Source organism: Rhinoraja longicauda, chromosome 38 (assembly GCF_053455715.1).
Source record: "Rhinoraja longicauda isolate Sanriku21f chromosome 38, sRhiLon1.1, whole genome shotgun sequence".
In the NCBI taxonomy this organism is placed as follows: Eukaryota; Metazoa; Chordata; class Chondrichthyes; order Rajiformes; family Arhynchobatidae; genus Rhinoraja; species Rhinoraja longicauda.
In genome coordinates this window covers 12,501,565-12,517,676 of record NC_135990.1, presented here as the reverse complement: position 1 = coordinate 12,517,676, position 16,112 = coordinate 12,501,565, and the positions used below count along the sequence as shown (strand labels likewise).

Below are 16,112 nucleotides of genomic sequence, written 5' to 3'. Positions count from 1 at the left end.
CCTTCCCAGATCTCCCTCTATCTTCCTGTCTCCACCTATATCCTTCCTTTGTCCCGCCCCCCCCTGACATCAGTCTGAAGAAGGGTCTCGACCCGAAAAGTCGCCCATTCCTTCTCTCCTGATATGCTGCTTGACCTGCTGAGTTACTCCAGCATTTTGTGAATAAATACCTTCGATTTGTACCAGCATCTGCAGTTATTTTCTTATACTACTTGATGGATCGATGCTCAGTGAATTAGTAAAGGCTACATGAAGCAAGCATGGTCTGAAAATACAGCAGCCAAAACTGACGTACTATGGCCAAAACTGGAATCTTCAAGTACCTTATCAAAGAGGGGGAGGGGGCCTCTAAGATATTATAACTTTTTAACAGCACAGGATATAGCAAGCCTCCAAAAGAAACAACACAGAAAATCTGTGTTACTGCTCTAGCTTCAGGGATAAATGTTGGCAGGATAGCAGGGTGAACTACCGTGATCTGTCACGCTTAAGGTAGTTATCAAGCATGCACAGAGAGCACTTAACCGATGTAAAACCAACATGAAATATTGTGCACTTCACTTCTACATTTACACCGTCCATTCTGATTCACTGAATTCTGAATGACTGCAGGCTCTGATGGAAATTTGCTTCATTTCCTGATCAGACAACTGAACTGTGACTCAACCAGGGATCCATGTGCTTAATTACGCTTTCTGGCCTGAAGAGAAAGCCCTCTCCATTAACTCTATGCACATAGCTGTGGAGCATTCCAACAGTAGCAACGCCTGCATAACTTGTTTGTGACAAATCTTATTCTGCAGTCACAAAACAGAACAACACCGGCTCAAAATTGCCTGGTAAATCGATACCCTTACAATGAACATTGCCTTTTCCACTGCTGCACTTAAGACTGCAGCTTGCTTTAGATTTTTTAGATTTAGATTTAGAGATACAGCGCGGAAACAGGCCCTTCGGCCCACCGAGTCCGCGCCGCCCAGCGATCCCCGCACATTAACACTATCCTACACACACTAGGGACAATTTTTACATTTTAGCCAGCCAAATAACCTACATAACCTACATCCGTACAGACGGCGCCCGTTGTCAGGATCGAACCCGAGTCTCCGGCGCTGCATTCGCTGTAAGGCAGCCACTCTACCGCTGCGCCACCGTGCCGCCTTTCCATGAATTGCACAGTAAAGGCCGTGTATACGGTAGGTTGCTTTCATTAGTCAGGGCACTGAGTACAAGAGTATAAGGCCACGGTGGCGCAGCGGTAGAGTTGCTGCCTGACAGCGAATGCAGCGCCGGAGACCCAGGTTCGATCCTGACTACAGATCTTATCGAAACGTATAAGATTATTAAGGGGTTGGACACGTTAGAGGCAGGAAACATGTTCCCAATGTTGAGGGAGTCCAGAACAGGGGGCCACAGTTTAAGAATAAGGGGTAGGCCATTTAGAACAGAGATGAGGAAAAACTTTTTCAGTCAGAGAGTTGTGAATCTGTGGAATTCTCTGCCCCAGAAGGCAGTGGAGGCCAATTCTCTGAATGCATTCAAGAGAGAGCTGGATAGAGCTCTTAAGGATAGCGGAGTCAGGGGGTATGGGGAGATGGCAGGAACGGGGTACTGATTGAGAATGATCAGCCATGATCACATTGAATGGCGGTGCTGGCTCGAAGGGCCGAATGGCCTCCTCCTGCACCTATTGTCTATTGCTGTTTGTACGGAGTTTTACGTTCTCCCCGTGACCTGCGAGGGTTTTCTCCGAGATGTTCAGTTTCCTCCCACACTCCAACATGTACAGGTTTGTAGGTGAATTGGTTTGGTAAAATGCAAAAAAATTATTCTTAGTGTGTGTAGGATACTGTTAATGTGCGGGGATCGCTAGTCGGCGCGGACCCGGTGGGCCGAAGGGCCTGTTTCCGTGCTGTATCTCTAAACTAAATTAAATTAAACTAAAGAGTCAGGAAGTCATGTTGTGGCTTTATAGAAATTTTGTTCGGCTGCATTTGGAGCATTGCATGCAGTTCTGGTCAGCCCTTCTTTACTGGAAAGATGTGGAGGCACGAGAGAGGGTGCAGATCTCCTCTCGGCAAATGCCCCGGAAAAAAATATCCAAGTTTATCCAACAGGTTTAGCACAATCTTTCCTGGATTAGAAGGTATTAGCTACAAGGAGAGGTTGGATAAACTTGGATAATTTTTTCTGGTGCATTTGCCGAGAACAGATCCGATAGCAGTTTGTAAAACGATGATACCTAGATAGGGTCGCGTGCCGGCACCTGGTCCTCCCAGGTGGAAATTCAAAGACTTGAGGGCAGAGGTTTAAAGTGGGAAGTGCAGAGTTTAAAGGTGGTGTCTGGGGCAGAGTGGTGGATGCCTGGGACAGTGGTCAAGGCAGATATGATAGTGGCAATAGACAATAGGTGCAGGAGGAGGCCATTCAGCCCCTCGAGCCAGCACCGCCATTCAATGTGATCGTGGCTGATCATCCACAATCAGTACACCGTTCCTGCCTTCTCCCCATACCCCCTGACTCCGCTATCCTTAAGAGCTCTATCTAGCTCTCTCTTGAATGCATTCAGTGAATTGGCCTCCACTGCCTTCCGATGCAGAGAATTCCACAGATTTACAACTCTCTGACTGAAAAAGTTTTTCCTCACCTCCGTTCGAAATGGCCTACCCCTTACTCTTAAACTGTGGCCCCTGGTTCTGGATTCCCCCAACATTGGGAATATGTTTCCTGCCTCTAACGTGTCCAACCCCTTAATAATCTTATATGATTCGATAAGATCCCCTCTCATCCTTCTAAATTCCAATAGTATAAGAAAATAACTGCAGATGCTGGTACAAATCGAAGGTATTTATTCACAAAGTGCTGGAGTAACTCAGCAGGTCGGGCAGCATCTCGGGAGAGAAGGAATGGGTGACGTTTCGGGTCGAGACCCTTCTTCAGACTGATGTCAGGGGGGGGCCTTCTAAATTCCAGTGTATACAAATATTTAAGAGGCTTTTGGATAGGCACATGGATACGCAGGGAATGGAGGAATACGGATCACATGCAGGCAGAGGATTTTAGATATTTTAGATTTAGAGATACAGCGTGGAAACAGGCCCTTCAGCCCACCGAGTCCGCGCCGCCCAGCGATCCCCGCACATTAACACTACCCTATACACACCATGGACAATTTGTTTTTACATTTACCCAGTCAATTAACCTACAAACCTGTACGTTTTTGGAGAACTTAGCATCAGATTGGGCGTAGACATAGTGGCCTGAAGGACCTGTGCTGTACTGCAGCGTGATGCAACATGCCACTTCACAAGCACCTTTCAAATTTATAAATCTTCTGACTAATAACAGAAGAACAGGTGTACATTGTCCTGAATTGGAGATACAGCATTCCTTCATCATGAGTTGGTCTAAACCCTAGAAATCTTTCTTCATTAATGCTGAGGGAGGACTGGTAGACGACTGTAGTCCTGGCAACTTGCCAACATCTTCTCAAGGACAATTCTGAATGGGCAATAACTTTTGACCTTGACAAGTGATCCTGTAAGTGATTCAAAGCACATCCCAACTCACCTCATGTGTACACATAGTGTAAGAAAATAACTGCAGATGCTGGTATAAATTTATTTCACAAAATGCTGGAGTAACTCAGCAGGTCAGGCAGCATCTCAAGAGAGAAGGAATGGGTGACGTTTCGGGTCGAGACCCTTCGTGTGTACACATCATTGCCTTGGTGATAGGAGGTGGGTTGCAGCAGAAGGGTGTTTTTTTGTAATGAACGGTGGGAATTCCGTGGGAATTGGTCCATTGTTGTTTGCAACACATATAAATAGCCTGGATTAGAACGTATCTGAAGACAGACACCAAAAGCTGGAGTAACTCAGCGGGTCAGGCAATATCTCTGGAGAAAAGGAATAGGTGACGTATCGGGTCGAGACCTTTCTTCAGACTTTAAATAGACAATAGACAATAGGTGCAGGAGGTGGCCATTCGGCCCTTCGAGCCAGCACCGCCATTCAATGTGATCATGGCTGATCATTCTCAATCAGTACCCCGTTCCTGCCTTCTCCCCATACCCCCTGACTCCGCTATCCTTCTGAGGCAGAGAATTCCACAGATTCACAACTCTCTGACTGAGATTCACAACTCTCAGTTCTAAATGGCCTACCCCTTATTCTTAAACTGTGGCCCCTTGTTCTGGACTCCCCCAACATTGGGAACATGTTTCCTGCCTCTAACGTGTCCAACCCCTTAATAATCTTATACGTTTCGATAAGATCTCCTCTCATCCTTCTAAATTCCAGTGTATACAAGCCTAGTCGCTCTAGTCTTTCAACATATGACAGTCCCGCCATTCCGGGAATTAACCTAGTAAACCTACGCTGCACGCCCTCAATAGCAAGAATATCCTTCCTCAAAAATTTCGAGACCAAAACTGCACACAGTACTCCTGGTGCGGTCTCACTAGTGCCCTGTACAACTGCAGAAGGACTTCTTTGCTCCCAAATCTTTGGTTTAGACCAGCATCTGCAGTTCAATCGTACATATTTGGAATGTAGGAGGTCTATTCAGTCAGCTTTCAGATGACACAAAAAATGAGTGGAGCCACTGACAGTGAAGAGGTTTGCCAAGGACACAGTGGGACTTAGAGCAGCCAGGAAGTTGGACAGAGTAATGACAAATGGGATTTAATCAGGGCAAGCATGAGGTAATGTACTTTAGAAAGTCACATTTTAATAAAGAGAGTAAATGGCATGGACCTCAGGAGCATCAATGTACAGAGAGACCTTGCGATACAGAGAGACCTTGCGATACAGAGACCTTGCGATACAGAGAGACCTTGCGATACAGAGAGACCTTGCGATACAGAGAGACCTTGCGATACAGAGAGACCTTGCGATACAGAGAGACCTTGCGATACAGAGAGACCTTGCGATACAGAGAGACCTTGCGATACAGAGAGACCTTGCGATACAGAGAGACCTTGCGATACAGAGACCTTGCGATACAGAGACCTTGCGATACAGAGAGACCTTGCGATACAGAGAGACCTTGCGATACAGAGAGACCTTACGATACAGAGAGACCTTGCGATACAGAGAGACCTTGCGATACAGAGAGACCTTGCGATACAGAGAGACCTTGCGATACAGAGAGACCTTACGATACAGAGAGACCTTGCGATACAGAGAGACCTTGCGATACAGAGAGACCTTGCGATACAGAGAGACCTTGCGATACAGAGAGACCTTGCAATAGCTCCCTGACAGTGGAGGCACAGGTGGATTGGGTATTGAAGAGGCTATTCGGAACGCTTGCCTTCATAGGCTGAGTCTGAAGAAGGGTCTCGACCCGAAACGTCACCCATTCCTTCACTCCCGAGATGCTGCCTGACCTGCTGAGTTACTCCAGCATTTTGTGAATAAAAACCGCTGAGCACAAGAGTTGGGACCTCATGTTTCAATTGTAAAAAACATTGATTAGATCTCACTTGAAATATTATTTACTGTTCTGCTTCTCACACTGCAGAAAGGATGTGGAAGCAATAGGGAGTGCATAGAGATTCACTGCGATGTTCGCTGGAGTGGCGGCCTGCAGTTAGGAGAGATTGAATAGGCTTGGTTGATTCTCACTGGAACATAGGAGGCTGTGGGCTGACACTGTAGATGTTCATAGAATTATAATATAAAATTAGGATATGTAATACAGTCTTTATCCTTGGACTGTGGAGTCTAGAACTGGAGGACATCAGTTATGGGCGGCATGGTGGCGCAGCGGTAGAGTTGCTGCCTTACAGCGAATGCAGACTCGGGTTCGATCCTGACTACGGGCGCCGTCTGTACGGAGTTTGTACGTTCTCCCCGTGACCTGCGTGGGTTTTCTCCGAGATCTTCGGTTTCCTCCCACACTCCAAGGACGCACAGGTATGTAGGTTAATTGACTGGGTAAAATGTAAAAATTGTCCCTAGTGTGTGTAGGATAGTGTTAATGTGCGGGGATCGCTGGGCGGCGCGGACTCGGTGGGCCTGTTTCCGCGCTGTATCTCTAAATATAAATCTAAATCTAAAGTGAGAGGAGAGTATGTGGAATGAGCTGCTGGAAGTGATGGTAGAGCCAAATACAATTGCTAAATCTGACCACGTCTGACTATAATTCAACACAACCACAAGCACTGCCTCAGTTGAAACTATAATTTCCCTGGGTGCATGACCACGTGCAGGCATGTGTAATTTGCTACAGTGCATTTGCTTTAACTGCGGTGTTTTATTACCACCTTTGCTAAGAAATATTCTTATGTTCCGGTGTAACACAGCAATAAAAAAAACTTGGTGATTACATTAATTGTAATTTAAGAATAATCAAAATTAGCTTCGTCCTATTCCATACTTCTGACTGTAATTATCCATCGAATTTCTCAATACTAATTAAATTGGATCACAAAATTATGGTTCCTATGAGGTTGCCCACAGCTTACAAACAAGAAAAACAAGTCTGCAGATGAAGGCTAATCGCACTCTCTTTACTGAGCAGGGGTTTTGTTTGTACAATGCCTGCTCTCCTGCCCGTGGGGCCTCTGCTAAGGTGCAGAAATTGTAACCAGAGCCTCGGCCGACTCCATTCCAACTGCTTTCAACCATCTTGGGTACAATCATCAAGGCCACCTCCATTCCTAGTCATCACAGAAAGCACAGCACAGGAACAGGCCCTACAATGCTAGATTAAATTAACCAGCACATAACCCACATCCATGTGCCTATCTAAAAGCCTTTGAAACCGCCATTGCCACATCTGTGTAGGAAAGAACTGCAGGTGCTGGTTTAAACCGGATAGACACAAAATGCTGGATTAACTCAACGGGACAGGCCGCATCTCTGGAGAGAAAGAATGGGTGAGGTTTCGGGTCGAGACCCTTCTTCAGACTGAAGGGTCTAGACCTGAAACATCACCCATTGCTTCTCTCCAGATATGTTGCCTGTCCCGTTGATTTACTCCAGCATTTTGTGACTATCATATCTGCTTCTACCAGCACCCCTGACAGAGTGCTCCCAGCACTCACCACCCTCTGTAAAATAACTTTCCCATTTATCTATATCCTAAAACTCTTGTTTGTTTTGTTTGTTCCTGAAGTAAAGGGGACCCGCCCCCTCCCCTGACATCAGTCTGAAGAAGTATAAGAAAATAACTGCAGATGCTGGCACAAATCAAAGGTATTTATTCACAAACTGCTGGAGTAACTCAGCAGGTCAGGCAGCATCTCAGGAGAGAAGGAATGGGTGACGTTTCGGGTCGAGACCCTTCTTCATACTGATGTCAGGGGGGCGGGACAAAGGAAGGATATAGGTGGAGACAGGAAGATAGAGGGAGATCTGGGAAGGGGGAGCGGAAGAGAGGGACAGAGGAACTATCTAAAGTTGGAGAAGTCGATGTTCATACCACTGGGCTGCAAGCTGCCCAGGCGAAATATGCTGTTCCTCCAATTTCTGTTCCTCCATATGCTGTTCCTCCAATTGGTGCTGTTCCCCAATTTCCAGTGGGCCTCACTATGGCACTGGAGGAGACCCATGACAGAAAGGTCAGACTGGGAATGGGAGGGGGAGTTGAAGTGCTCGGCCATCGGGAGATCAGATTGGCCAACGCGGACCGAGCGCAGATGTTGAGCGAAGCGATCGCCGAGCCTGTGTTTGGTTTCGCCGATGTAAATAAGTAAGGTCTCGACTGGAAACGTCACCCATTCCTTCTCTCCAGAGATAATAGACAATAGACAATAGACAATAGGTGCAGGAGTAGGCCATTCAGCCCTTCGAGCCAGCACCGCCATTCAATGCGATCATGGCTGATCACTATCAATCAGTACCCCGTTCCTGCCTTCTCCCCATACCCCCTCACTCCGCTATCCTTAAGAGCTCTATCCAGCTCTCTCTTGAAAGCATCCAACGAACTGGCCTCCACTGCCTTCTGAGGCAGAGAATTCCACACCTTCACCACCCTCTGACTGAAAAAGTTCTTCCTCATCTCCGTTCTAAATGGCCTACCCCTTATTCTCAAACTGTGGCCCCTTGTTCTGGACTCCCCCAACATTGGGAACATGTTATCTGCCTCTAATGTGTCCAATCCCCTAATTATCTTATATGTTTCAATAAGATCCCCCCTCATCCTTCTAAATTCCAGTGTATACAAGCCCAATCGCTCCAGCCTTTCAACATACGACAGTCCCGCCATTCCGGGAATTAATCTAGTGAACCTACGCTGCACGCCCTCCATAGCAAGAATATCCTTCCTCAAATTTGGAGACCAAAACTGCACACAGTACTCCAGGTGCGGTCTCACCAGGGCCCGGTACAACTGTAGAAGGACCTCTTTGCTCCTATACTCAACTCCTCTTGTTACGAAGGCCAACATTCCATTGGCTTTCTTCACTGCCTGCTGAACCTGCATGCTTCCTTTCATTGACTGATGCACTAGGACACCCAGATCTCGTTGAACTCCCCCTCCTCCTAACTTGACACCATTCAGATAATAATCTGCCTTTCTATTCTTACTTCCAAAGTGAATAACCTCACACTTATCTACATTAAACTGCATCTGCCATGTATCCGCTCACTCACACAACCTGTCCAGGTCACCCTGCAGCCTTATTGCATCTTCCTCACAATTCACACTACCCCCCAACTTAGTATCATCTGCAAATTTGCTGCCTGACCCGCTGAGTTACTCCAGCATTTTGTGTCTACCTTCGATTTTAACCACCATCTGCAGTTTTTATCCTACACAGTGGGTCAAGAGTGTTCCATTGTCATATGTCCCGACACTGAACAATGCAATTCTTACTTGAAGCAGCACAATAGATATCACTGCAAAAAGACGGCACTCAGCAGGTCAGGCAGCATCTCTGGAAAACATGAATGGGTGGATGAAGTCTAAAAAAAGGATTCGACCTTACACATCACCTATCCATGTTCTCCAGAGGTGTTGCCTGACCCGCTGAGTTACTTACCACAGCGCTTTGTGTCTTCTTCTATACGTTGCCATTCTAATGTTAGGATTACCTATCCATCCTTTCCACCTTGTTATAACGCATTTCCCCTTCCTCAAAGAACTTGGCTTTTTGATCAAACAAACAAACACGTTCGACCTATTTCCACCATGAGGTCAATTGTGGTTTGTCTCTGTTTCAGACATCTTCAGTGAGTCTTATCAGCCATTTGTCCCCCTTAAGTTTCTTGATATTAAGGAATGCGGGAGAGCAAAATACGTAGATTATAAAGAAACCAAACCAGTAGCAAAAGGAGGTGGCCCCAGGAACAGCTGGAGGAGAGGTGTCCAGGCAGTAATGTCTGGGAGTGGGCTCAACCGGGGAGATCTCGAAAGAACCGCCAACAACCGAGTGAGGTGGAGGACATTTGCCTATGGCCTATGCTCCCTAGAGGAGCAAAGGGCTTAAGAAGTAAGAACAGACAAACCAGTAGCAGCCTTCAATGCATAATTGTATACACTGTATCCAGTGTATACAATGGAATTTAGAAGGATGAGAGGAGATCTTATCGAAACGTATAAGATTATTAAGGGGTTGGACATGTTAGAGGCAGGAAACACGTTCCCAATGATGGGGGAGTCCAGAACAAGGGGCCACAGTTTAAGAATAAGGGGTAGGCCATTTAGAACTGAGATGAGGAAAAACTTTTTCAGTCAGAGAGTTGTGAATCTATGGAATTCTTTGCCTCAGAAGGCAGTGGAGGCCAATTCTCTGAATGCATTCAAGAGAGAGCTAGATAGAGCTCTTAAGGATAGCGGAGTCAGGGGGTATGGGGAGAAGGCAGGAACGGGGTACTGATTGAGAATGATCAGCCATGATCACATTGAATGGCGGTGCCGGCTCGAAGGGCCGAATGGCCTCCTCCTGCACCTATTGTCAGTTGTCTAATAATTGAATGCACTGCCATCTTCACCATATCGTTACCTTCATCCCATTCTGAAGAACCAGTCTGAAAAAGGGCCTCGACCCGAAACGTCACCCATTCCTTCTCTGCAGAGACGCTGAGTTACACCAGTATTTTGTGTCTATCTTTGGTTTCAACCAGCATCTGCAGTTCCTTCATACACATGGTGTGACCCATTAATGCGACCAGAAAAAAATCACCCACCCTGTTTTTCCCCAAATATCATCAATTTCCCACCACAGATGCTGCATGACCCACTGAGGTCCTCCAGCAGTTTGGTTTTTTTTTGCGCAAGATTTCAGCATCTGTGATCTCTTGAGTCACCCATTATTGCCTTGCACAGTCATCTCTTTTGGTGTTCTTTGGAAATGATTTGCATGCAGTATCTAATCCAAAGGAGCTTACGGCCAGAGTATCATACAGCGACGATCACTTCTGAAGTGAAATCATATTATTGTGTTGGAAGTAGAGCAGATTTTCAAATGGAAAGGTTCCACAAACAGCAATTTGCAATAATGCCTGGACAATCTGTTTTAGTGTTGGACATCAAAGGATAAAATATTGGCTAGACCGTAAGAGATTACAAGCCATAATTTAAAAATTCCTATTAAGCCAAACTCATTTTGTTCAGTTTTGTCCTACACAAAATCCAGCAATGTTACCTGGGCTTGCTGGTTTGAGTTTTAGGGGGAGGCTGGATAGGCTGGGACACTTTTGTTTGGTTAGAAGGCTTAGAAGGCTAGGGGGTGACCTTATTGCGGTGAGCAAGATAATGAGGGACACGGATAAAGTGAAAACTCACAATATTTTTATCCCCAAGGGTAGAGGATTCTCTTATTGACCGTCTCCGGTACGCGGTTGGTATTGATGGCACTGCCCTGAGCTGGTTCGCTTCGTACCTCAAAGATAGGAGTTTCGCCATCAACATAGGCAGTTATTCCTCTGCTCCAGCTAGCCTCTCCTGCGGAGTTCCACAAGGCTCCATCCTAGGCCCCATTCTCTTCTCTCTATACATGCTCCCCCTTGGCCAAATCATTCAAAGGCACGGCATTTCTTTCCACTGCTATGCCGATGACACTCAGCTTTACCTCCCCCTGAAACCCAACAACCAGTCAAATTTAAACAGCCTCTTACACTGCCTTGAGGACATAAAATGTTGGATGGCACAGAACTTCCTCCAATTAAATGAGAGCAAGTCTGAGGTCATCCTATTCGGCCCCCCCGACTCCATCAAATCGATAACAGGTAGTCTTGGAAGTCTATCCTGCCTAGTCAAACCGCATGTCAAAAACCTCGGCATGATATTTGACTCTGCATTAAAATTTGATAAGCAAGTCAATGCTGTGGTAAAAGCCAGCTTCTTCCAACTTCGAACCATAGCTAAAATCAAACCTTTCCTCCAATTCGACGACACAGAAAAAATCATTCACGCTTTCATTTCCTCCCGCCTAGACTACTGCAACTCCCTATATACTGGGATCAGCCAATCTTCCCTGTCCCGCCTGCAACTGGTCCAAAACGCTGCAGCGAGACTCCTGACGGGTACCCGTAAAAGGGACCACATCACCCCGATTCTGGCCTCTCTCCACTGGCTCCCTGTACGGTACAGAATCAACTTCAAGCTGCTCCTATTCACGTATAAAGCCCTAAATGGACATTCCTCCCCCCTACATCAAAAATCTTCTAACCCACCTCTCTAACTCCAGGTCCCTCAGGTCGGCCGACTTGGGGCTACTCACTATCCCGCGGTCTAAGCTTAAGCTCAGGGGTGACCGCGCTTTTGCAGTTGCAGCTCCTAGACTGTGGAACAGCATCCCTCTCCCCATCAGAACTGCCCCCTCCATCGACTCCTTTAAGTCCAGGCTCAAAGCTTATTTCTACTCCCTAGCGTTTGAGGCTCATTGAGGAGGCGCTGTGAACTGTTTGCGTGCTACTGTATGTTTCATTTTTTCCCTTAGTACCTAATCAGATGTACAGCACTTTGGTCAACGTGGGTTGTTTTTAAATGTGCTTTACAAATAAAATTGACTTGACTTGACTTGACTTGAAACTAAAGGACATTAGGTGAAAGGTGAGAAATTTAAGAGGGCAACCTTTTCACTCAGAGGGTCAACTGTATCTGGAATAAGCTGCTAGAGGAAACTATAGAAGCAGATACATATACGACTTTCAAAAGACATTTGGACAGATATATGGATAGGAAAGCTTTAGTATGCTATGGGCCAAATGCAGGCACTAGCCCAATAGGCCAACTGGATAAACATGGACAAAGTAGGCCAAAAGGCCTATTTCTATGCTATATAACTATCACGATTTTAAACAAGTTTTAAATTTTAGGAATCATCACCCGGCGGGGGCTTCAATGTCGGGAGCCCCGACCGCCCCGACGTGGCAACTCCAACAGCCTGACCCGCGGGAGAAGACGGCAGGGGAAGAGAAAAGACATTCTGGCCTTCCATCACAGCGAGGAGGTGACTGGAGGAGACTCACTGTGATGGATGTTTCTTTTTGTTTGGTGTTAGTTTATGATTGTATGTGTTATTGCATTTTTATTAATTATTCTTATTGGTCTTATTGTTGAACTGCGGGTAATGTTTCATTTCACTACACATTTATGTGTATGTGACAAATAAACGACTATTGACTATTGACTATTGACTTTAGACTTCAGATTTTTAGAAACAAGCAATTAACAAATAAAACGAAGATCAAGAACTTGGAAAGTTATTCGAGTTTCGTTTGTCATCTAAATGTTGAAATCCATCATCGAGGACTCAAGCACTTTTATAACAACTAGACAGTCAGCAAAGTTTTTCAAAGGGAATAGAACAAATCCCAGATTTGTTTTGAGTACGTCACAATTGAGCGAGTTGAGGAAGGCCCAGTAAATACTGAAGACATTTCTGAAGAAATTTCTTCGGGCTCCTCACGAGAAAAGTTCGGTTTAGTTTAGAGATGCAATGTGGGGAAAAGGCCCTTTGGCCCATCATGTCCATTCCGACCAACAATCACCCGTAAGCTGTTCTTGTTTTGTATATTTTTTTTATTCTGAATAAAGTTTATTTTCTGAAATAGAAAACATTTGTAATCAAGAGGTGCAGGAGGAGGCCACTTGGCCCTTCGAGCCAGCACCGCCATTCATTGTGATCATGGCTGACCATCTACAATCAGTAACCTGTGCCTGCCCTCTCCCCATATCCCTTGATTCCGCTAGCCCCTAGAGATCTATCTAACCCTCTTTTAAATTCATCCAGTGAATTGGCCCCCACTGCCCTCTGTGGCAGAGAATTCCACAAATTCACAACTCTGTGGGTGAAAAAGTTCCTTTTCACCTCAGTTTTAAATGGCCTCCCCTTTATTCTTAGACTGTGGCCCCTGGTTCTGGACACCCCCAACATTGGGAACATTTTTCCTGCAAATAGTTTGTCCAGTCCTTTTATAACTTTATACGGCTCTATCAGATCCCCTCTCATCCTGTTAAACTCCAGTGAATACAAGCTCAGTCTTTCCTCACATGACAGGATATGGCAATAAATGTTACTGTTCTGTACGGAAAAGAAAAATATGCTGTACCTGGTACACATGATAAAGAACCATTGAAACATTCAGATAAACAAGATTGTAAGGGGCAACGACAGGGTTAATGCCTCTGGCATCATCTGGCTCCCTCTTCAGCTGTGCTGGCACACAAACCAGAGGAAATGGTAAAAAGCCATTTCCCTATTAATCATGTTCAATTAAGCATCGCCTCGTTCAAATTTCCATTAATGGGAATTATGATAAGGGGCAGGGCAGAGAGGCGAATGTTCAAGTTGCCAAATATATTCCCAGGACCCACAAATCAAATTGGTTCTTGGGCAACCTCTCGGGTAAAGGCAGCCTTGGTGGTGTGGGATGAAAGCAAGGCTATAACACACGATCGTCTGTCTGGAATTGCCTGATCTAATTATAAGTCAGTCTTTCCACATGCATGGACATCATATTTCACAAGAAATAGTGTCACTACAGCCCAGAGAGCACACAGAGGCCTATCTGGTTCAATCCGTCCCCACCCATTGTCATTCCACAGCCCCCCCCCCCCCCCCCCCACAATGAATACAGGCCTCCAGAAGGAACTTGCTCAATACCCAAACAGAAAACTAAACTGTAAATCATCCAAACTTCGACCCTGACCATAAAACCAAAGGACGTTACATCTGTACTATCCACTTCCTTATGTGTATGAACTGTTTGAACCGCTCCATCAGATAACTCGGACTCTGTTCTGCCGACAAGCATGCAGACGCAATCAAAACCCCAATAACCAGGCACACAATTGCTCAGCATTCCTGATGCTTCAGCGTCTGGCTCACACAATAAACCTGAACATGATCTGGTGATCCAGGGCGCGAGTGGGTTGTGCGGCCAGATCCAGGGTCCAGACTGTGGCCAGAACCAGGGCTGGGATCTGGTATGTGTAGGAAGGAGCTGCAGATGCTGGTATACACCAACGATAGACACACAGTGCTGGAGTAACTCAGGGGGTCAGGCGGCATTACTGTAGACAATGGCTGGGTGACATTTTGGGTCGGAAAGTAGGGTCCCGACCCAAAACGGCACCCGTCCTTTTTCTACAGAGATGCTGCCTGACCTGCTAAGTTACTCCAGCACTTTGTTTATCTCTGGGATTGTTAATGCCAGGAGTCGGAAGCGGGAAGCTTTGCGGCCACAGTCGGAATAATTCTACATTCTCTGTTGCCTTTAAACTCACCGTATTCACTGTAAACCTCATACCGAAGATGCTGGACTATATCTATATACTAAAACTCTTGTTTGTTTGTTCCTGAACTACAGCTAAAACGGTACACGATAGCGTGACAGTTTTAGGCCCACCTTACTCACCGTCGTCCCTTTGGTGCTAATGGAAGAAGTTTCATTGAAATCGGTGTTATATTTTAAAAGTTATTCACATTTTAAAAGTTTAAATCTATCTCCTAGGGAGGTAGGGAGGATAAGGGGGGTTGAGGGGGATGGAGTGGGGGAGGGGAGGGGCGGAGGGGGTGGGGAAGAGAGGGGGAGGTGGATGGGGAGGAGGGGGAGTGGGGAGGAGGGAGGGGTAGGGGGTGGGGAGGGGAGGGAGTGGGGAGGGGGAGGGGGTTGGGGAGGAGGGAGGGGGGTGGGGAGGAGGGAGGGGGGTGGGGAGGAGGGAGGGGAGGAGGGAGGAGGGGTGGGGAGGAGGGAGGAGGGGTGGGGAGGAGGGAGGGGGTGGGGAGGAGAGAGGGGGGGAAGGAGAAGGTGCTACACCAATGCAGGGGAGGTTTGGGCCCAACTGGTCCACTTGGTCTAGTGTGCTTCTAAGATTATCTAAGCAGAATATTCAAAGCTGCGAAGAGATGTCTCTCAATTTTATACCTTCTATCACGCCTCCTCTCAAACAGTACGCATCCATCTTCACAGCATTTAATATCCAAGAACATAATAATTGTGCACCTGTTAACCAAATTAAAGAATCATTAATACACTGCACAATCCGTAGGAGAAGTGGCAAATTGGAATTAAATTCAATGTCAACCCAGGTACCACAATCAGGACAACGCAGAAGGAATAAAGAGATTTCTTTTTAGTTTTCCATTAAAAGAAAAAATGGAGAATCTGAGTCTACTCTAGAGAAAAGTTAATTTTCAGTGACAGATTGGCTGTATTGTACTTACACTGGAATGGACAAGTTCTAACAATTAATTGATGGTTGGTTGAATCCATTTCTATGGGTTAATCCAGGCAGCATCTCTGGAGAGAAGGAATGGGTGACATTTCAGGTTGAGACCCTTCTTCAGACTCTTTTTAACCGGCAGTTGGTATTATAAGGTCCAAAGAGGGTGGAGGGCCATCAGGGGGAGTCCAAGAGGAGGGGGGCCGGTAGAGATGGGCGAAGCGATCTGAAGAAGGGTCTCAACACAAAATGTCATCCATTCCTTCTCTCTCGAGATGCTGCCAGTCCCGCTGAGTTACTCCAGCAGTTTGTGTCTACCTTCGATGTAAACCAGCATCTGCAGTTCCATTTCCATGTTGGTACTGGAATCACCGTTGAGTGGGAGGCCAGGTAGCTAAGAGGGTGCTCTCACTCTGCAGTCATACTTACTGCACCTCAGTGCTCTCCAGAAGCTGAGTGACATTCCTAACATAGACACAAAATGCTGG

At 46.2% G+C, this 16,112-nt stretch overlaps 1 protein-coding gene across 2 annotated transcripts in view; it reads right to left on the bottom strand.

The window, feature by feature from the left end:
• Positions 1-16,112, bottom strand: part of LOC144610881 (sorting nexin-27-like) — a 137,924-nt gene that overhangs the window by 97,619 nt on the left and 24,193 nt on the right. Inside the window, exon 1 of one of the 2 annotated variants that reach the window (XM_078429852.1) lies at positions 15,327-15,398. The exons of the other annotated variant lie outside the window; for it this stretch is intronic. Coding sequence (XP_078285978.1) covers positions 15,327-15,391 — 65 coding nt within the window. The 5' untranslated portion in view covers positions 15,392-15,398. Of the gene's footprint in view, positions 1-15,326; positions 15,399-16,112 lie in introns of those variants that run through there. 2 annotated transcript variants of the gene reach the window in all.